General features: G+C 54.8%; 1 protein-coding gene across 1 annotated transcript; it reads left to right on the top strand.

Moving 5' to 3' along the window:
• TMEM151B (transmembrane protein 151B) lies at positions 652–13957 on the top strand. Its single transcript, XM_021390370.1, has one exon. It carries the CDS (start codon positions 5296–5298, stop codon positions 6961–6963), a length of 1668 nt encoding a protein of 555 aa, XP_021246045.1. The 5' UTR covers positions 652–5295; the 3' UTR covers positions 6964–13957.

Here is a 19956-nt window from a genome sequence, read left to right as displayed (position 1 = left end):
GCCGGAGGCGACGCCAGCGGGGAGCCCCCGCCGCCGCCATGTCCCCCCCGGCCTCGGCGGCCGCGGCCAGCGAGGGAGGCAGCAGCACGTCGGTGCCGCCGGAGGAGGCGGAGGGGGTCCGAGAGGAGGTGAGGTGCCCCCAACCACCCTACCCATCTGCATGGGGCCGGCTTTGCATGGCGCGCTCGCTGACCGCCCCGCCGCTAGCCGCGCCGCGCCGTGCCCGCACAGGTACGGACCTCCGGAGCCCCCTCCCCTCCCCTGCTGCGGCCCCGCTGCCCCGGGGCGCCCCCCCCACCCACTCGGTCCGGCCCGGCCCCAGCGCAGCTGGAAGGAGCGCAGGAGACGGGAACGGAGCCTGGATGTGAATGCCGGGGACGGGGGGAGGAAAGGGGACCATCACAAAAGGAAAGCGCGGGGCTTCGGCTTGCTGCGGTGGGAAGAGGTGGCCGTGCTTGGGAAAACGAGTCCCCCTCTTCCTCACCCTTGCTTTGGGGGGATGCGAGGTGAGCCCCTTTGTCCCACCCCCAGATCGGGATTCCCACGTGGATAAGGGGCCACCGCGGTCCCTGGAGAGCAGCAGCAGAGCAGGGAGAGCGGAGCGCTCCTCACCTGCGGGAGGCGGCGAAGGGCAGCGCGGTGGGGGTGCGCGGGGCTGCGCATCGCCGTCCGCTGCTGCTGGGGAGCTGCGGTTGGCGATGCTGCGTAGTCCCGTGTTCTCTGCCCCCTCGGCTTGGGAAGAACATACGTGCACACGCGGAGTTGCCCTATATATACAGTCGTATATTTATATATAAATAACTGTAAGAGGGGAATGCTGAAGTTCAAGGACTGGGGAGCTGTGCACGTAGTGTGTACTCTGTGGCTGTTCCTCAGCTTCCGTTTCCTGCTGCCGTCCAATAACCCCTGAGCCTCGGGTCTCCAGACAGACCCCGAGCAGCGTGGTGCTTCTGTAGGGCAAATTCATGCCTGTATCACGCCTGGACAGGGTCTCTTGCCTCCTGTGCCCTGCCCGTGTTGGTTATTTTGTGAATCAGTGCTACGTCCAAGGGAGCATGGTGCCTTCCGAGAGGCACCACCACCACGAGAGCTGGGTTGGACAACACAAGTGCAGTGTGGGCGAGCATCCCTCACCTCCAGTATCGCCGGCCTCGCAGGACCATGAGAAGATGGACCAGGCTGTGTTGGCTCGGCAGTGGCTGCCAGCCATGTTGTCAGTGTCATTGTGCTCCATGGGAACAGACAGAAGGGCTAAGGAGTCCGTGACCTGCACGCATGGGGCTAAGGACTTGCTTTCCTCAGTCAGCAGCTGTCACGGACTGCCACGGAGCTCCTTTGGAGAGCTGTATCTTCTCCTTACAGAGATATCTGGGGGTTGGAAAAGGGGAAATGGAATCTGTCCTGTCTGAAGGTGCCTCATCTCTACATGTCTCAGGTCACTGTATCTAGGAGCCCCGTAAGTCTCCAGATGCCCTTTGGCTCATCCCAGCAAGGAACACAGTGAGCCAGAGCTGGCTGTAGAGGAGCTGCTGTGCCATCCAAGCACCTGCTTCCTGTTGGCATCACAAGCATACACCTACACTTAGCAGTGCTGGGCTGAATCTTGCTCAGCAACGCAATTCTACTTATCAGGGTATGAAATGTCAAGACACAGCCTCTTCAGCCTGAGGACAAGCTAAAATATTCCCTTGTCCTGCTGCTGAAGTGGAGTACAATGGAGGGAACCAGTTCTCTTCCAAGTGCAAAATGGAGACCTCGGACCTGTCGCAGGAGCTGACTGCTGGCAGGGTTCCCTGCCTCCTAGATACTCCGCTTTCCCCTTTCCTCTGCAGTTGGCAGTGCTGCCAGCCTGTGCCGAGCCAGCTGCTGCTTCCAGGGAAGCGGTTCCTGAGCTGGGACTGTGGGGTGTCCTTTGGGCCCATCTGGGACCCTCTTGAGCAGCAGTGGCCAGTGTCTGCCCAGAGTGCAGGAGGATAGTGGCAGTTCCCAGAAATGACAGGGTCCTGCAGCACTCCTGGCGTTGTTCAGTGCTGAGAGCTGCAGGACCCCAGAGGTGTGGGCAACAAAGGGACTCTGGCTATGTGCTTGGCCATCAGAGTTCTGGGCAGGGTTATCCCCTTGAAGGAAATTTAAGGATTCCCCAGATCTTGGTATCAGCAAGTGCTCAACGGAGCTCAGCTCAGCAGCAGGCTCCTTTCGGGTGCTGCCTCTGCCCTGTGTATTGTGGACATTTCAGTTTGATTCTTGATGACTTATGAAAGTCATCCCACTATCCTTTCCTGTCCTCCCCTGAGCAGCAGCTGCAGGCGTGGGGATCCATCTCCTTTCACCTCAGGGAGATCTCGGAAGGCCTTGTGTGAGCCCCAGGAGGCAGCCCACAGGATCCACCTGCCCCTTGCCCTTTCCAAATGCACTTTACACACACGCACAGAGAAAGGTAGCTTGCAGGCATGTGGGAGGTTGTGCAGTGGGACAGGAGAAGGTGAGAGGTTGGTTGGGGTCACACAAAGGTGTTGGCCCAGCCAGAGCTGACTCCATTCTCCCTCCAGCAGAGATGTTGGGGTGCACATGCACAGCAGATCTGCTCACCTGTCCAGTTCAGGTGTGAGTAGTGGGGTAGCTCCCAGTGACAGAGGAACACCCTGCTTGCAGCAGAGCAGGGCAGGCCTTCACCTCATCCCGCCAGACTGCAGCAAGCAAGCGACTGTGGCATTTATGTCACTGTCTGTGCTCCTCTGAGTGACACCATTCTGGGGCAGAAAGGATTTCCCTGTCCCCAGCTTTCTCTTCTTCATGTTCATTTGCTGCTCTGGGCTTCTGCAAGGCTGGGTGAGAGCTCAAGGAGGTGACCTTATTCAGCATCTTCTGTGGGGAAGCCTTGGAGCTGGCTGCATGCTCCTGTGAGTCCTGTGCAGCCCTGGAGAAGAGCAGGGATGCTGCATTTCCTATCGGGATTAGGCTCTGCAGCTGGCTCCTCCTCTGGCTCTGCTGTGGTTGTATCCCGTTATTGGCACTTGATCAGCTTTCAGAAACCCCACCGGTGCCACTGATGTGTATGTGTTTTACCTCAAAAGCCTAGAACAAAATGGGATTGTAAACAGCATGCAGCAGGGGTTAGTGTGACCCTGTAAAAGCGCTGCAGTGTCTGAATGCTGCGTAGTCTTAGGAGGAGACTACTGTGTGGACTGGAGCCCTGCTAACACAGTTCCTGGAAGCGAGCCGTGGCTGCATCATTCTCCCCATGCCATGCCTCGGGTCCCTACCTGCACCGTGCTCTGCCTGGAGCTCTGCAGGGCTCTGGCTGCATCACCCATCTGCTGAGCAGGACCGGCAGCCAGCCCTGCACCAGCTGCTGCTGGGGAAAACTTGCAAGGCAGAAGGCAGCTGGGGGAGAGGAAATCTTCAGCTGCCCCAGTGGTGGCACAGCGCAGGAGAGCTGTGCTGTGTCAGGCTGAGACCCTTGTGACTGCAGTGAAGGCCTGAGCAGGCAGGGCACAGCACAGGCAGCTCTTGCAAGGTGTCCCTGCTTTGTCTCTGTGCTCCCCATTCTCTTCCTGCAGTTTGCATCTTTCCCCATGTGATGCTGCTGCAGCTGGGGGTTGCACTGGGAAGAGTGTGGGGTGCCTGTTCTCACAGCAGAGCCACCTGCACCTCTCACTGCTGCCTGCAGAGCAGCACGGTCTGCATGCCTCCCTCAGCTCTGTGTCCCTGCCACCAGCTCCTGTTCTCAGCAGGTTGCCACAAAGCAGGGTCTCAGTGCCACCAATGGTTGGGACCCCCAGAGGGAGGTGCCATTGTTCTCTCCCTGGTGCCAGCATCCCTTTGATGCATGGCTGCCTGCTCCACTCATCACAGACAGGCGGCAGGAAAGGGCAGCACGCTACCTCCAGGAGAGAAACCTCTGCTGGAGAGTTGGGCTGGAGCCAGCCCTGCTGATCACTGTGGCTGTGGTCCCACACTGGAGGAAAGATTGGTGTGTAGGGCTCTAGGGGACCAAGGCAAGGGCTGAGATGCTCTTCAAGGAGAGCAAGGGGGACTTCGTGGAGGAAAGAAGAGGCCCAGATCTTTTTCCAGGCCTGCCAATGTTTTGTAACCTCTGGTTCTTCCTAAAATGTTCTTTTTTGTGCCAAGAGTGAAAGTGACCTCCTCATTCCTGGCAGTGCGAATCCACTAAGTTCTTTGGGATCCTCAAATGACAGGCTTCTGGCATCCAGTGGCCTGGAAGCAGGAGGACAGTGCCTGGACTGTGAAGTCGTAGTCTGCAGGGATTCCACATTCCCTCAGTCCTGTCCTGGCTCTGCGGTGATCCTGCTGGCACACCCAGGAACAGAGAAGGGATGAGGCCAGGCTTGAGGATCGTTGCCATGAGTGGTGACATTACAGCTGGCTTTAGGCCCTGCAAAGGCACAGGTGAGCTCAGGCAAGGGCAGCGTGGCTCTGATGTCTTTAGGCATTGACTTCCAGAGGGTAGCTGGGCTCAAGGTGTAAGTAAGGCACGCAGAGGGAAGGGTGCCTGAAGCCATGCTGCATGTGGTTGGAGATGGAGGGCAAAGCTGAAAGCTGCTTAGTGACTTCTGTGGCATGTGCTGGACAAAGTCTTTTCTATAAGAAAGGAAATCACTTATTTGCATGTCATTCCTTTGGGTTTGATAATGTCAGTCTCATTGACCAGACAAGCAATGTGATGGATCAATATTCAAGACTTCAGGGTATTAGAGGATGCGTCAGAGGTTTCCTTAGTGGGGGAATTTCACAGGTCTTTGTGATGGCTCTGGTGAATGCACCAGTGCAGTCACTTTAAGAAGTGCTATTGCTGAAATCCTGCCCTTTAATCATTGCTGTAGACCTGACAGCAATTTTTCCATAAAGAAAGATAGGATTTCTCACTTGAAGCCCAGTGCACACAATTACGTTTGCTGCCAGACATGCCTTATGTCTCTTCTCTCCCAGCTATGGCAGTTCTGTGAGGTGTTCTTCACTTCCAGTCTGAGCACCTTTTAGGATGGTATTCAATATTGCCTTCTCTCCATCCAGAGGTGGCTGCACTTCAGTTGTGGAAGAGCACTTTCCTGTTTGTGTTGTTTATGAAGCACTTCAGAAGCACTTTGGAGCCTTTGGGCTGCTAAGTGGTGGAGTGAGGATGGCTATGACCAAGCAGAGGCCTTGCCTCCTGCAGCAGGTCACTGTGCTATGGGCACCCCAGACCACTTGTGCTGTACTGGTAGGAAGAACTTGAACTATGAGTAGTGACTGGGAAAAGGGGACTTGCATGCAAGGGGATGCAGGCATTGTAGGATGAGGTTCAGTGTGGTGTTTGAAGGAGGGGACCCATCATTGGACCTGGCTGCATTGGTAGGATTGGCGCAGAAAGCTGAAGCATGCAGGGGAGATCCATGGGCTTCCATATTGCAGTGCTTGACACCTGTTTCCCCGGCATCCTGCTGCTTGCTTGCCTTCCTCTTGTTCCTCCAGCCTACTGACCTCTCCTCTTGCTCTCTCTCCCCTTCTCCCGGCCCTCTGGAGCAGCAGCGGCCGGTGAAGCAGTCTCTCAGCAAGTCACTGTGCCGAGAGTCCCACTGGAAATGCCTGCTGCTGTCACTGCTGATGTATGGCTGCATGGGAGCCATGACGTGGTGCCACGTCACCAAGGTGACCCGGCTGACCTTTGACAGCGCCTACAAGGGCAAGTCCATGATGTACCACGACAGCCCCTGTTCCAATGGCTATGTCTACATCCCCCTGGCCTTCCTGGTGATGCTCTATGTGGTGTACTTGGTGGAGTGCTGGCACTGCTACACCCGCAATGAGCTGCAGTACAAAGTGGATGTGGAAAGCGTGCACGAGCGAGTGCAGCGGATGCAGCAGGCGACCCCGTGCATCTGGTGGAAGGCCATCAGCTACCACTACGTCCGGAGGACCCGGCAGGTGACCCGCTATCGTAATGGGGATGCCTACACCACCACCCAAGTGTATCATGAGCGGGTCAACACCCACGTGGCAGAGGCTGAGTTTGATTATTCCAACTGTGGAGTTAAGGACATCTCCAAGGATCTCATTGACTTGGAGAGCTACCCGGCCACGCGGCTCCGCTTCACCAAGTGTTTCAGCTTTGCCAACGTGGAGTCGGAGAACTCCTACCTGACCCAGCGGGCCCGCTTCTTCACAGAGAACGAGGGCTTGGATGACTACATGGAGGCCAGGGAGGGGATGCACCTCAAAAACGTGGACTTCAAGGAATACATGGTGGCCTTTTCTGATCCAGACAACCTGCCTTGGTACGTATCCCACTATGTTTTCTGGGTGGCTGCTCTGCTGACCCTATCCTGGCCCCTGCGGGTGCTAAATGAGTACCGCACTTCCTACGTCCATTACCATGTGGAGAAACTCTTTGGGTTTGACTACGTGGCGGTGACACCGGCTGAGGAGCGCTCCTTCTGCCGGAGGATGCCCCGCGTCAACACGGTGGACAGCACTGAGCTGGAGTGGCACATCCGATCCAACCAGCAGCTGGTTCCCAGCTACTCGGAAGCCGTCCTGATGGACTTGGTGGGGCTGTCTGGCTGCACCAGCTACTCCGCATGCCGCTACGGGGGCTACAGGCAGAACTGTGAGCGGTGCCACAGGACTATAAGCAGCTCTTCCATCTTCTCCCGCAGCGCCCTGAGCATCTGCAACGGTAGCCCCCGCATCCCCTTCAGCAGCAGCCGCTTCTCGCTGGGCCGCCTGTATGGCTCGCGGCGCAGCTGCCTCTGGCAGAGCCGGAGCGGGAGCCTGAATGAGCAGAGCTGCCCCACGGAGCAGACCCGCCTCTCCAGCCAAGTGACGGTGGAGGAGGAAGACCCCCCTCCTTATCAGGACGCCCTCTATTTCCCCATTCTCATTGTGCACCGCAATGAAGGCTGCCTGAACCATGACCACCGTCACCTCCACCGCAATGGGTCCTGCGTGGAGACCTCACTGTGAAGGCGGAGGGCAGTGGGATCTCATTACCGATGGCCTGGCCCGAGCCAGTGCGGGGTTTGGGAAAGGAGCACTGGGGAGGAAGGTGGCCCAGGAGGACGAGGTGGGACGGAGCAGTGGCTCTGACCTCCTGGAGGGGTGAGTGATGGCGCTCCCCTGACCTGGCACAGAACACTAGATCGACCGCCACATGCAAAAAAAAAAAAAATCATCCTAAAACCGTAATTCACAGTGTCAAGATCCAGAGCGGGGAAGGAAAAAACAGGCCTGGCGCAGGTAGGGGGCTGCTGCAGTGGGTGCTCCATCCCCAGGCTGGCGTATGCTCGGAGGAAGCAGCAACCAGCAGAAAGACCCTGCTGCATCTCGCCGCCCTCCTCCACTGCAGCCAGACCCTGGTAGGGTGGGGCAGCAGTGTTGTGCACCCATGTCTGAAGGCCCAGGGCACCCGGGCACTGGTGCTGACCAGCAGCTTAGAGAGAAGGCTGAGCACCACAAATCCAGCTTCCCCCTGCTGGCTGTACCCCACCCTTCCTGTTTGTTTTTTAGACTGTGCTCCAGCTGTTACATGCTCTCACTTCATCACCTCTGAAGGACCTGAGGTGCAGCTCCTTAGGAAGCCTTGGCACTCTGAGGGTCAGCCTCCGCTGGGTAAAGGACTGCATGTTTGGGATGGCCATGGACAGGCAGCCCTGAGTGCAGCAACACTGATCTGCTGAATGGAGGAGGGCTCAGCTGGAAGGAGAGCGAGAGATCCCTGGTGAGCTGGGGAAGGGGAAGGGATGGCACTGGGACAGCAGCGCGTGGATGTCAAGCTGGTGTGTTGATTGGTGGAGGTCCCTTCCTCCCCTAATAGCTTCAGACAGGCATCAAGGAAGGCCCTGGTCGGTTCAGCTGCAGTTCAGCTATTGATAGTAGTCCAGCAGGGTGGTGCATGTCTGCAAGAGGGAATTTTGCATAAAATCAGGCTGGTTTCTGGCTGCATACCAAGCTGCAGGCTTCTGGCAGTGTGGTTTTGGCAGGGAGCTCTTAGGGGCAGGGTGGGAGAAATGCAAAAACACTGGAGCATTGGGAACACCGGGCTGGGGACATGGGGAGCAAAGACAGCACTGCTCCTCAGCCTCACCACGCTTCCCTCACCCATCGGGGCAGGAGATGGCCGAGAGCAACATGTCATGGGTCGCAAGAGCAAGTCCATTAGCACCTGGTCATTCAGACATTCACACTGTCAGAAGTGCAAGATGTAGTAGTAAACCAGCAAGGCATTGTATTCAGTTCTGCTACTCTTTGTCCTGCCAACCAATTAACAAAGAGTATGTTTTTTCAGTCATGCTTTGCCTGCAGGTCTTGGGGTCTTGGGTGCAGAAGCCTTGTTCCACCAGGTCAGCCCACGTTAGAGAATCATCTCCAGTGAATTAGGTTTGAAACTGGACCTATTGCAGGATCCTTCTCTAACAAGCATCACATCTCTGTAGGATACACAGACAAGCCTTGAGAGGTCACATCTCCAGGATCTGTAAGGATTTGCACCCAGAGCGGTTCCTTCTGCTGTTTGTGCCTGTGTGCCCTGGACAGTATCTCTTGCCCTTCAAGTCATTTTGTCCTCCTGGATCTCAAGGGATAGACTCCAAACAACAGTGGTTTGAACAGAAAATCCCTTAAAATCTTACTCTGTTATGCTTCTGTCTTGTAACCTACCCTTACTTTCGCTACCAGGCATAGATATGTGAAATAAGAGGGCCTCTGTGAGAATGTGGAAGCACAAGATCTCTGGTGTGGGCATATCCTCCTCTGCTTTTTGTTCCTGGTATTGTTGGCACACATTCAGACTAGGTGGAAGTGGATACAGCCCCACTGGCTGCCCTGGGATTTCCATGCTCAGTGATCACCCTTGGCTTGCTGGGTGCTTGTGCTTCTCTCTCCAAGGGCATAATGCAAGCGCAGGCCAGTGCTGAGAGTCCTCACAGTGTGTGTGGGCTTTTATGTCCTGGTGAATCAGGAGACATTCAGTCAGTGGAGCTGCACTGGGTCACTAGTGAGGAATTTGTGTCCGTTCCAACATAGTCTCTTTGAAATCTCCTACACATTGCTTAAATCAGGCTGCAGTACCTCTAGCCTCCAAGGTGCCTTGGACAGATGGATTCAGAAAAGGTTTGGCAAGCATTCTAGTTCCCTAGGGCACATAAAGTCCTCCTAAGAGGGACCGTGCCCTGTCCTTTAGAGTTCTGCTGGTCCCTGGCTCTCTTTGGGCTTCTTCATGTGGTTCCTCCAGGAGCAGACTGCCCCACACTCCGGAAGGCTTTGCTGTTCTCAATATGCCATTGACCCCTTGCAGCTTTCCATGGGCCAGGAGTCAGACTCAGTGTTGCACTTGCAAGCAGTTTTCCTCCCACACCAGCACAGGGGAGGTGGGAGTGCTGCCAGCGTCTTGTCCTGGCACTTCACATTGCTGACATGTTCCAAGAAGAGTGCTTTTCTACCCTGTCACATGGCTGGAAAATGTATTTGCACTGTTTGGTGTTTCCTTTGGCTGCCAGTGTAGCTGCCAGCAGCTCTGCAGCTTTCATGAACTAAAGAAAGAGAGAACGAGCGTGCGAGGGGCTCTGGGTTAGCTGAGCCCTAGGGCACGTCACCACCCATTTATCTGTCTTTCAGCACACACTAGAAGTTTCCCAGACAGCACCCAGCGCTTCGCTGATGGAGGACCAGGCAGTGAAACCAACCAGCCTGGGGTTACTTCTTGAGCCCACCGAACGTCACACAAACCACAGCAAGGAGGGATATTTCAGAGAGAGTTGTTCATAAGGACAGGGAGAAGGAGTCCCAGCTTTTGGCCAACCCCAGACCTTCCAGAATCACACTCCAGGCAAATACTCAGGGTTAGTGCTGGGGAAGCAGCTGTTTGACTCCAAGCAAGCACAACCCTCTCCCTTTCCTCTTCCCCAAAAAGGGACGTTAGAGACCCAGCACACCCCTGCCCTCTTTGTTGTCTTTCTCCATTCATGCTTGAGAGGCTCCAATGCTGTTTGTGAATGCCTACATGGAAGGGACTGCAGGATGAGGTTTATTAAGAAGAAACTCAAGAAAGTTAGGTAGCATGTGATGGCAGTAAATCATTGCCTGCTGATATTAGCTTGTGAAAAGAATACCTTCTAAGCTCTCCTTCCAGCCTTTCCAATTATGGCTTCGGTACTGCTGTCTAATTTCACCAGGATGTTGCCCTACTTCCAGCAGGGCAGAACCTTGCTGCAATGTGCTTCTACTCTGCTGCAGCACCTGTAGGGTACATTTCTAAGACATGGCAATACCACTAAGAAGACATGCTGCCAAAGAACTGTAATTCTCAACTTGTGGTATGGGCTTCTAATCACGTTTCATGTATATTCAGTGGTTACAATAAGGTCTGTGTGAATATGAAGATGGATCTGTATGAGAACGGTCTGGATCCGTATTGTCACAGAAATGTGTCATGGTTTAGGTGTTAGCTCTGTTTGGTAACACTGCCTCCTGCGTTGCATGTGGGCCTATCATTTCCATTGAGCCAGGTGTACCTGGGGACTGAAGGCTGTATCATAGGGCCTGGGAGTCCACTAGATATTTAGGGCTGAGCCCACCCGGGGTTCTTGTTTCCATTGGCATTCTGGAAAAATGAGAAAGGTGTTTAGTCACATTTCAGACAGATATAAATGGGCTGTGTTCACTCCTGGTGTAACTTTCTGGAAGCTCGTGGTGCTATGCCAGTGTGAGCATGGCTAAGCAACTCTTCAGAATGATCTGTCCTTGAATCCAGACAAATTGATCTGTTGCAGTGTTGCTTTGATGCATAGAGCTCATGTTGGGACTTGGCCAACATGAATGAATGTTGAATTTCTACTGTCTTTTCAAGCAATGGGTTGAATTGTTATGCTTTGCTGCCTCCATCACAGCTGTTCCATGAAGGGAAACGTTATGCTCATAGTTGTGATCTTGTTTACTCCCTCAAAAGCCAGCTAATGAGCAAATTGACCTGCGCTGCGCTGGGAGAGGAGCCTTCTCCCAGAGGACTGCAGCCTTTCTACATGCAAGGGGAAACGAGGTTCCAAGGACAGAACTGAACCTGCAAGACCCATGGCCTCATGGCCTCCCCTTCTTCCATCCCTCCTCGCACCATCTGTCTCACTTTGGGAAGGACAGTTTCCTTGTGGAGTTCAGCAAGCTCCTCTTCCTGCAGCCCACAACCAGGCTCTACTATCAGATAACATCAGCCACCTATGCAACACTTCCAGGAACTGCTGAGTTTTGAGAAGCCCGTGACAATACGCAGCATGTCTGTCCAGCACTGAGAATAAGCACAGCTGCTGCTGGAAAGCTAACTGGCTTTTATTCCTCCCCTCCTTCCAGTGGAGACTGTTTTTGCTGGGGCCTTTTGTTTGGTTGCTTTTTGTAAACCTCAGACTTCCAGGGAAGTGAAGCTTGTGAGAAATCGGTGCCCATCCTGAAGCCTCCCTAATCCTTCGAACTTTGGGAGTGGATGTATCGCCTGCTGTGGTTATAATTTAGTGGACTTCATAGAGCAAAGTAACTTCACACAGACACGAGGTTCTTTCACTCTCCATCAATGCAAGCTGCTTCTGCAATCTTAGCTACATTAGTGAAAGAGAAAAGCCTAGCTAGAATGTGTTGAGATTGACTTAGTATTTTGTATCAGTCCCACTGTCCAAATGTCCATTAGCAGTGCTGTCAGTCGACATGCCATGACTTCAGACTTTGGGTGGCAGCCTGTGAAACTGTCAGGGTGAAAAGGTTTGGAAGACCCACACCCGAGTCTGTGCACATCTCCAGAGCATGTGCAGAGAGGAAGTCAGCTGAAAGCAGACCTCCCTCTGGTTCAGCACAGGGAGAAGTGGTTGGGTGTTGTTTGGATGCACCTCCAAGGGTAAGTCTGGATGTGTTGGTGGCTTTGGTCTGGTACGTCCCCTTTGTTCCTGTAGTGAGTGGGCTGCAGCATGGCAGGGCATTGCTCAGTGATGTGTGAGAGGAAACTCCTGACCTGGTTTTTGCAGGAAGATGGTGCAAAGTGTCACATTTGCTGCAGTGACTGGCAGAGAGCAGGGATAAAAGCATGGAACAGGCTGTGTTTGAGGTGAAGCTAATCCCTCGCTGGCTGGCTGAGAGGCGAGACCTGTTGGATCTGCTCCCTGGCCAGTGCTCTCCAGCTCTTCTCACCCTCCTAAATCCAGTGTGAAATGACATACCTCCAAGCTCCCAAACTGCCCCTCTCCCCTCAGCTCCTCCTGGGCCCCGAGCTCACCCCATTCCAGTCCTCTCCTGGGAAATGCTGGCGGACTTGTAGTGACTCAAGCGTATTGATGGAGCAACCCGCCAGTCTGGCTGCACTGCCTCCGAGCACTGCTTGCTGAGCACCACCTGCATGCCCTGTGTTTGCATACATCACTTTCCTGGGGAATTGCACAGCGCTTCTCTGAGCGTCCATAGAAGGGCACTTCAGAGCTTTGTGGGGATAAGTTTAAGAGACCGAAGTCAGAATATGGAAGTCCTTGGTATTTTTGTGTTGCTGCCTGAGGAGAGGAGAGGCAAGGAGGCTGCTGGGGCTGTGTGGGACGAGGGGACCCACGGAGGCTGGCTGAGAGGATCTGTCAGAGGCTTTGCAAATGAGGGGATTTCTGTGGGAGACATGAGGCAAGGCAGGGCAGGAGGCTGCTATACTGCAGCAGCTGTGTTTTGGGTCAAGGATGGAGAAGACCTGGGGCAAAGTGGACTTTCAGGGCAGGCCCTTCCTGCCTGAAGACACGTTGCAAGCAGGAGGCTTTTCCCAGCTGAGGTGGCCAGGCCGGGCCTTGCTGTGTCGTCAGAGCAACACTGCTGGGCCTCCAGGCCCAGCACTGAGAGCCGGAGCACGTGTCACCAAACCGCAATGGATAATGCAGCCACAAGGTGTAAATGTCACTAATGAATAAATTGCCTTGTGTCTGGGAGAGGCTAATCCATCACGGCCAGGGATGGGGATCTGACAGGGCTGGCTATTTCGGGCGCAGCCTGCAGGGAGGAAGCGCTTCACGTCTCAGCTGTCCCCTCTGCCCAGGGAGGCTGATGTGGGGCCTGGCTCTGTGCTGCTTCTGCCTGCCCAGACACATCAGCTCAGGCCTCAGCCCTCTCCACTGCCACCAGAGGAGGGATTGGGCTGGGTCCCCTCTGTCAGGAGACACAGCCGTCTCTACTACACCATCCCATGGGCCACACACAACCCTCTTCTCCCTCCCCTGTGGCTAAATACCACTCAGCAACACTGTGGCTGGCTGTGCTTATGGCCAGCAGGTAGCCGGCAGGCAGGGATGGAGTTCAACACGGACAAATTCAGCCTTGCTGAAGCAAAGGGGTGCTGAGTGCAGTACCAATCCCCATGCATCCTCCTGCACCTCCACCCCCAGCTGGTGCCTGAAAGCAGCCTGCCGTCCTGTTGGCGACATATGCCAGCATGACACCTTGCAAACCGGTGCCTCTGTTGCTGCGAGCGGAAGCCAAGAGGCTCAGGAAGCCGCCACCAGTTCCTTGCCATGCCTGCACGAAGCACGGCTCACCATCTGCCGTAACTGCCAGCCAGCCCCCGGCACATGCATCATTCCCCTGCCTCCTCCTCCCATCCCCCCCATCAGTCTGGCGCAGAACCACGCATGCCCCATGGGCAGGAGGATGCTCCCAGCCTGCATGGGTGCCTGCAGCTGGTGCTGCTCACATCTGTAACCCAGCCTGAAGGTGATAAGTGACCCACAGGTGATGGCAGCATCACACTTGGAGAAACTGCTAGTGCTATCAGCTGTTGGGGCTTTAATTTTTACCAGTTCATCCACAGTTTGAAGCCTCCACACTGGCTGTAGCTGGCTGCTGGTCTCGTGTGGTGTCCAAGGGGTTCACAGGAGGCACGCAGCCCAGGAGCGTGCCTGGATGGTGGTTAGACGGTGCTGGTAGTCTTGGCTGCGTGCAGCAAAGGGAGCCAAGAGCATCCTGGAAAGCAATTCAACACTTTTTCTGGTGATGCATTTTTCACAAGCCCTTTTCTTTCTGGTCCTCGGTGGCTGTGCTGGCCGGTGTGTCTGCCATCCCATCCCTGCCCTCATGGCACCAGCCTTCATTGCACAACTGGCTATCCAGCATGGCCCTGTACCTGGAGCTACCTGCAGGCTTTCCCAGGACCAGACGCTCCCATCAATTCCCCAGCCAACCCACACTGTTGGAGCCCCCCCTTCAGCCTGAAGCTGACCTGGGTCTTTTCTGCTGTTTCTGAACACAAGTTCTCATCTCATTCAGGTGTGTCATTCAGTGGAAATACTTTGTAAATGCAAATAAAACAAAACAAATCTATTCAATACCTCGGTTTCGAGGATGGGAAACAAGTAAGTGGGAGGATCTCGGGTGGGAAGGTTTCGCAGCAGCTGCCCCTGGCTATATTTCCTTGCAGATGTAGCCTCTAGAGCATCCATGAATGGTTAAGAATGGCACTACAATGCTCTGCAAGGGCTTTGGGGTGACCCGCAGGGCCCCACTCGTGTGGCTGCTGGTAGCGGGGACAGCCTCGCACTTGATCCTTTCTGATCTATATGGCCATGGATGGCATCAAGCGGGTGGCCTGTGTCCGTCAGGCAGAGCAAGGCACAAGCGGGTATGTGGCGAACAAATTATTTTGTGAGCACTGGGAACAGTTTTTACTTTTCAACTATGTCAATATGATCTAGCTCTGTCCGTCTCTCTATATATGTACAAACAGTATATCACAATGTTGCCTTTTTTGTTGGAAATATCAAAGTACAAAGATTGTAAACCAAATCGGTGTAATAAAAGTTTCAGATGACTCATGGAGGCGGCTGTCAGCAGTGGGTCTGTGGGTGTGGGGGCCGCTCAGAGCTGGGAGACACCCGAACCCTTGTGTTGCCCTGAGGACAGGGGTTGGATTGAGGTGCTGGAAGCCTCCTGCCACCACGCATGCAGGGATAGGTGGGTTATCCAACACACTATGCGAGCAGACAGTGGTACCTTTAGCTCTTTGCTTGCTGCAGCTCTCTGGTCAGAGAGGCTTGGCAGGCTGCTGCAGCAGAGGCTTCAGGCGGGCAGCATCCCGGTTGGCCCACAGCATCTGGCTGATGAGGTATTCGCTCTCCTCGTCCACCTCTGCCAGGCGGAGGTCAAACTCAGTCAGGGTCTGGTTACACCTGAGCCCTTCAAGCAGCTGCTTCCCACCATCCTGCAGCAGGTGAGAAAGAGCCCGTCAGACAGTGCCACAAGTGGCTAAGGCTTCTCCCAAGCCTGAAACGTTGCTGACCAGAGTAGGACGTGGAAGGAGCGTAGCCTTATGCAGCACACAGTGATATGACACATGCTAATGACTCCCTCTGGGTATCATGTCAGGAGTCCTCAAGCTCAGGCTGCATAATGGCATGGACAGAGAGGATAACCTGCGAGGAGTCTGTGCTGCCCTGTCCCTCAGTCTCCAGCACCCTGCTGGGTGGGGATGGGTGGCTCTGGGATTAGGCACATTGCTCCTCATCTCCCTTGGGTGCCATTTCCTGGGCAGGGCTGGCTTTTGTGGGGGAACATCGCAGCACAATAAATGCTGCATGGGTCAAACAATGCAACATAGAATCGTAGAACGGTGACAGATGCTCACTATAAGTGCATGCACTTTTTAATACTTTGCAAAATTACTCTCAAGCTGAACTCCTTCCAAACATCCATTAACTGATGAGATGGTTCAGACCTGTCCAGACCCACCCTGAGCATCAGCAGATAAGAGCTTAAAGAACTAGCCTGGAGCAGGAGGCAGGATGCTCGGTCCTGTTAGCTCTGCAGAGCTTTCCCAGGCTAAACTTTCCCATTTGCTGCTTCCCACCCCAACCTCAGGAGCAGCGCTCTCAGCTGTCACATCCACGTGTGTGGTGATTGTCCGGAGGCCCTGATGGGTATGAGCAATGAGCCTGCCTCTTGAGTCCTGGCTCCAATAGGAGTATCCAGGCTTGCTCAGCCTCTGTTAAGGCATGCAGAGCCATGCTGTCCCTTACTGGGCCATACAGGTTGGAGACAACTAAAAACAGCATCAGGCAGGATGTGGGCTGGCAGCGTTGGAAGTGAGGGCAGCTTCCTACAAGACCAAGAGGATGGCTCAGGGCAAAGGGCAGAGTCAAAAGGATGATGTCCTGCATAGAAGCCAAGCACCCCTTAGCACTGCGTCCCACAGCATCCCTCAGCCCTATAGCCCTGCGATGCCTTCTCTGCTGTCGCAGCTCGTGCTGCCTCAGCCAGCATGATCCCCTTTCCCTGAAAGCTTTGTAGTGGGCTTTGCGAGCTTGCTGCCTCTGCTGTTGAGAGGAAAGAGGAGAGACCTGACTGCACAACCCCACTGAAAACTGAGCTCCTGGTGCTTGCTGGGCTTTTGCAGAAGGGCAAAGCACAGCCGGATGGCAGCGAGGTGGCACTGACAGAGGTGAGGTGACTGGGGAAAACGCTTTCTCCTTGCTCAGCCCTTCATCCTATTCAAAAAGCATCTGTGTCACTCTGTCCCCCAGGCCAGTCACAGCTAAATGGGGCTTCTGATGGCTTTTCTGTGGTCAGAAAAGGGCTGGAAGATGGTGAGCACATATTTAAACAGCAAACCAGCCTTTCAGTTGCACCTGCTTTGCTCTGGGAATGGACATCTGCTCCAATGTAAAAGCTCCCTGCTTTTTTGATCCACCCTGAGTACAGTTACGCCCTGGCTGAGGTGGCATTCCCACCAAAGCTCAAAACCGGAGGACGCTCCCAGGACGTTGCTGCAGTACCCTGGACGTGCTGGCAGCTGTCCCTGCCTCTGTGCTGCGCTCGCTGTGGGCAAGTGAGAGGAGACGCAGGCCGGCGGTCCCACACCCAGCAGCACCGCCCCGCAGCGCTCCCTGGCACTCGTACAGAAGGGCTGATGCTAAGGATCCATTAGGACAGCATATTGCAGCTCCTAAAGAGTCTCTGCAATGGGCCTTAAGTAAGGGGAAAAAATGCATGTCAGACGAGGAATCTACTTAGCTCCAAATATAATGGAATTTGTCTGTAACTGGATAGCAGGCAGAATGAGGCCAGGCAGCCATTTGGGAATATGGCTCATGTAGCCTCTACGGCCCAGCCAGCGCCCAGGGCCAAAACACACTCTTGGGTGACACCAGCAGAGGTGAGGGTCGCTGCCGGGAGGGGCTTCAGGGGGCACACAGGGTGGTACGGAATGCAGCGAGCTGCCCCCAGCCCCCAGCCCGTCAGACACGCAGCCCTGCTCCCCGTCCCTCTCCCCAGCCTCCCGGCCCCGCACCCGCCGCCCCTCACCGTCGGAGACGCGGCCGTTGCCGGGGCGGTCGACGGTATCCGGGGACGCGGTGGCTGGAGGGCGGGCCGTGGCTCCAGCCCGGCAGCAGCGAGCTGGGCACCCGCGGGGAGCGGGCAGGGCTTTTGGGACGGCGAGGTTGGCAGCACGCGGAGGGACTGCAGACATAGTGCTGTGCAATATATCGAGTCAACAAAGGGATCACATTTTTTCCCCTTTCTCAGATCTAAGCATTTTGGTATTTGCCCACAGATTTTCCGGCTGAAGTGTGACCGTCAGAGTGCTGACGCGCTCGGTAGTGGGTATGGCGCTAGCTCAGCCGCTGCGTGCCCTGTGGGAGCACACACGATGCTGGTGCCAGCTCTCATGATACTCTCGCAAGTCCCGAGATAGCTGGAGTTTTTGGGAAGCTGCACTGACTTTTGTTTAGAATACACCTCCTGGTTGCGAAGATGTTATGAATGTGACCCGAGATTACCCTAAAGACTTCACAGCAAAACAACAGAAATTTAGGTCTAAAAATGCATCAAGATCCCGAGGCGTGCTGCGTGACTGTCAGCAGTGTGAAGCCAGACCTCAGCAGCCGTGCGCTTCATTCTGTAGGCGGGTGATGCTGCTGTCCCCTAGCTCTGGGGACAAGCGAGGCAGCCTGTGGGTCAGGCTGGTGTTTAAACACCTCCAGGGCTTTCCAGATCTTGGAAAATAAGAATGAGGGCAATACACAACCATAAGTGGCACTGAGATGCAGATGCTGTGCTTTGAAGGCTTTGGGGTCCAGTGGGGTCTGGCTGTGTCTGCCCAGAGCCATGGGATCCCAGAGGCAATTTGGCCCGAGTACTGCAGTCACTTGTGGAACGGGATGCAATCGGATCTTGAATCACTGAAAACAAGGAGCAGCGCCTTCAAAACAGCTGCGTTAACTCTTCCTCTGATGACTACCTGAACATTTATTTCCATGCATGTCTTCCAGCAAGGTGTGCAGTTGTAGGCACTGATGCTCCTCAATGTTGGCTCAAATGCAGCTGGCTAAGTTTAGAGGGTAAAACGCCCATTCCCACTCCTCCTCTTCGCATCTGAAGGAGGGAGGCGGAGAGAGGCACCCTTTCCTGGCCCCCAGGGCCCAGGGGGCATCACCCCTTCTCTGTCAGATCACCAGTTGCCCCAGACAGCAGTGTCTCTGGTGCCTTTGTGCACTGCCAGCATCATCGCCTTTGCCTGGAGCTTGAGGACAGCATAACTTTGGTAGAAGTTTATATCGCAATAACAAACTTGGAGCGGAGCCGGTGCACTGCTCAGAGGAACACGTCCCACGGGGCATCTGAGGCTTGGATACTGTCAGCGCTGATGGCTGTATGGTGACAACCTTTCTGGTGTCCCAGGCATGAAACTAGGAACGTGTTATCCTGCCTGGCTTCTCCCACTCTGATTTCTTTTTGTCTTTGTAAGGACTTGCTGGTAGTCGAGCTTTGTAGGGATAATGCAGCACCGCACCACCATGGGAAGAGGAGAAAAGGGAAAATCCTCGCCTGATATGCCACAGAGCTGAGCTCGTAACTGAGAACCATCTCTGCGGCACAAAAATCTCAGGTTTGTGAGAGGGAGAGGAGCCCACGGGGAGTCCTCTCCCAGCAGCACACAGCACAAGGACTGCTGACAGCCCTGGCAGCAACTCTGAGGCAGTGTCACTGGGCAGGGACCGCTGCCATTCCCAAGGGGCAGTGTGTGTGTGGTGTTGTGCCCAAGCAGAGGAGGTGGCTGGGCTGCCCAGGTGCTTTCCCTCCTGCAGCCTGCAGCACAGCAGCTCTCCTTGCCTCTAATCAGCTGCTGGTTTTCTCCCTGATGAGACGACACGAGCACCAGCTGCCTCCTCAGGGACTGCACAACACATCTGGCAAGGCTCTTGCCCACAGCAAGCGGCAGGCTGTGTGCTCAGAGTGGCATCTGGAGGGAGCAGCAGTGGAAGGGGAAAAAATCTGTGCATGAGTCCTCCCAGCCAGCTCCACTACGGCATCTCCTGCAGCCCCTTTTGTCCTCACGTCACACCACAATGGCCAGAAGTCACCACAGTGATTTAGGACACAATTTTATCCAAGTTCTTCATGCTGTATGGTGTGGCTTCTGCACTTAATGGCTTACGTGGGGCACCCCAATCTGTCAGGTGTGGTTCATTGTGTCCAGCACACTCCTGGAGTACGGCTGGAGACTGAGTGAGAGGGGCATTTGCTATTCAATGTGTGCTAGGCACAAAGGGGATTTGTGTGGGCAGGTGGTGAAGTTTGCCTGCTGGTGGTTTGTCCTGGCCTCCAGGGACTCTCCTTGCAAAGCGGCTTGTACTGTTTCAATGGGAAGCTCAGAGAAGCACAGAAAGTTGCCAGACTGATGAGGACTGGACAAAATGAAGATGCTGAGGAGTGGAGACGAGATCCAAAGCCCTGTCTCCAGGCATTCCTCCTGTTGGTTCCTGCGGGAGAATGCTGCTAAAAAGCAGTTGACATCTTCTGCAGTCCTAGAGGAAGTAGTAAAAGGATCAGGAGAGGAAATAGCTCCCTGTGAAGCCAGCACTGAAGGAATGGGGAGCACTACATGCACATGTGCTGCCTCTCCTCCAAAGCTTTCTGCTCTCCCTGGGTCCCAGCAGGAACTGCACAGCTGCTGACAGCTATTAA

The sequence above is a fragment of the Numida meleagris genome, chromosome 3 (genome assembly GCF_002078875.1).
Source record: "Numida meleagris isolate 19003 breed g44 Domestic line chromosome 3, NumMel1.0, whole genome shotgun sequence".
Taxonomy (NCBI): domain Eukaryota; kingdom Metazoa; phylum Chordata; class Aves; order Galliformes; family Numididae; genus Numida; species Numida meleagris.
This window is presented reverse-complemented; position numbering and strand designations above follow the sequence as displayed.

What these genes read in the sequence shown, in the direction of transcription:
- TMEM151B (XM_021390370.1), top strand. Translation starts at nt 5,296, where the DNA reads ATGAGGTTCAGTGTGGTGTTTGAAGGAGGGGACCCATCATTGGACCTG.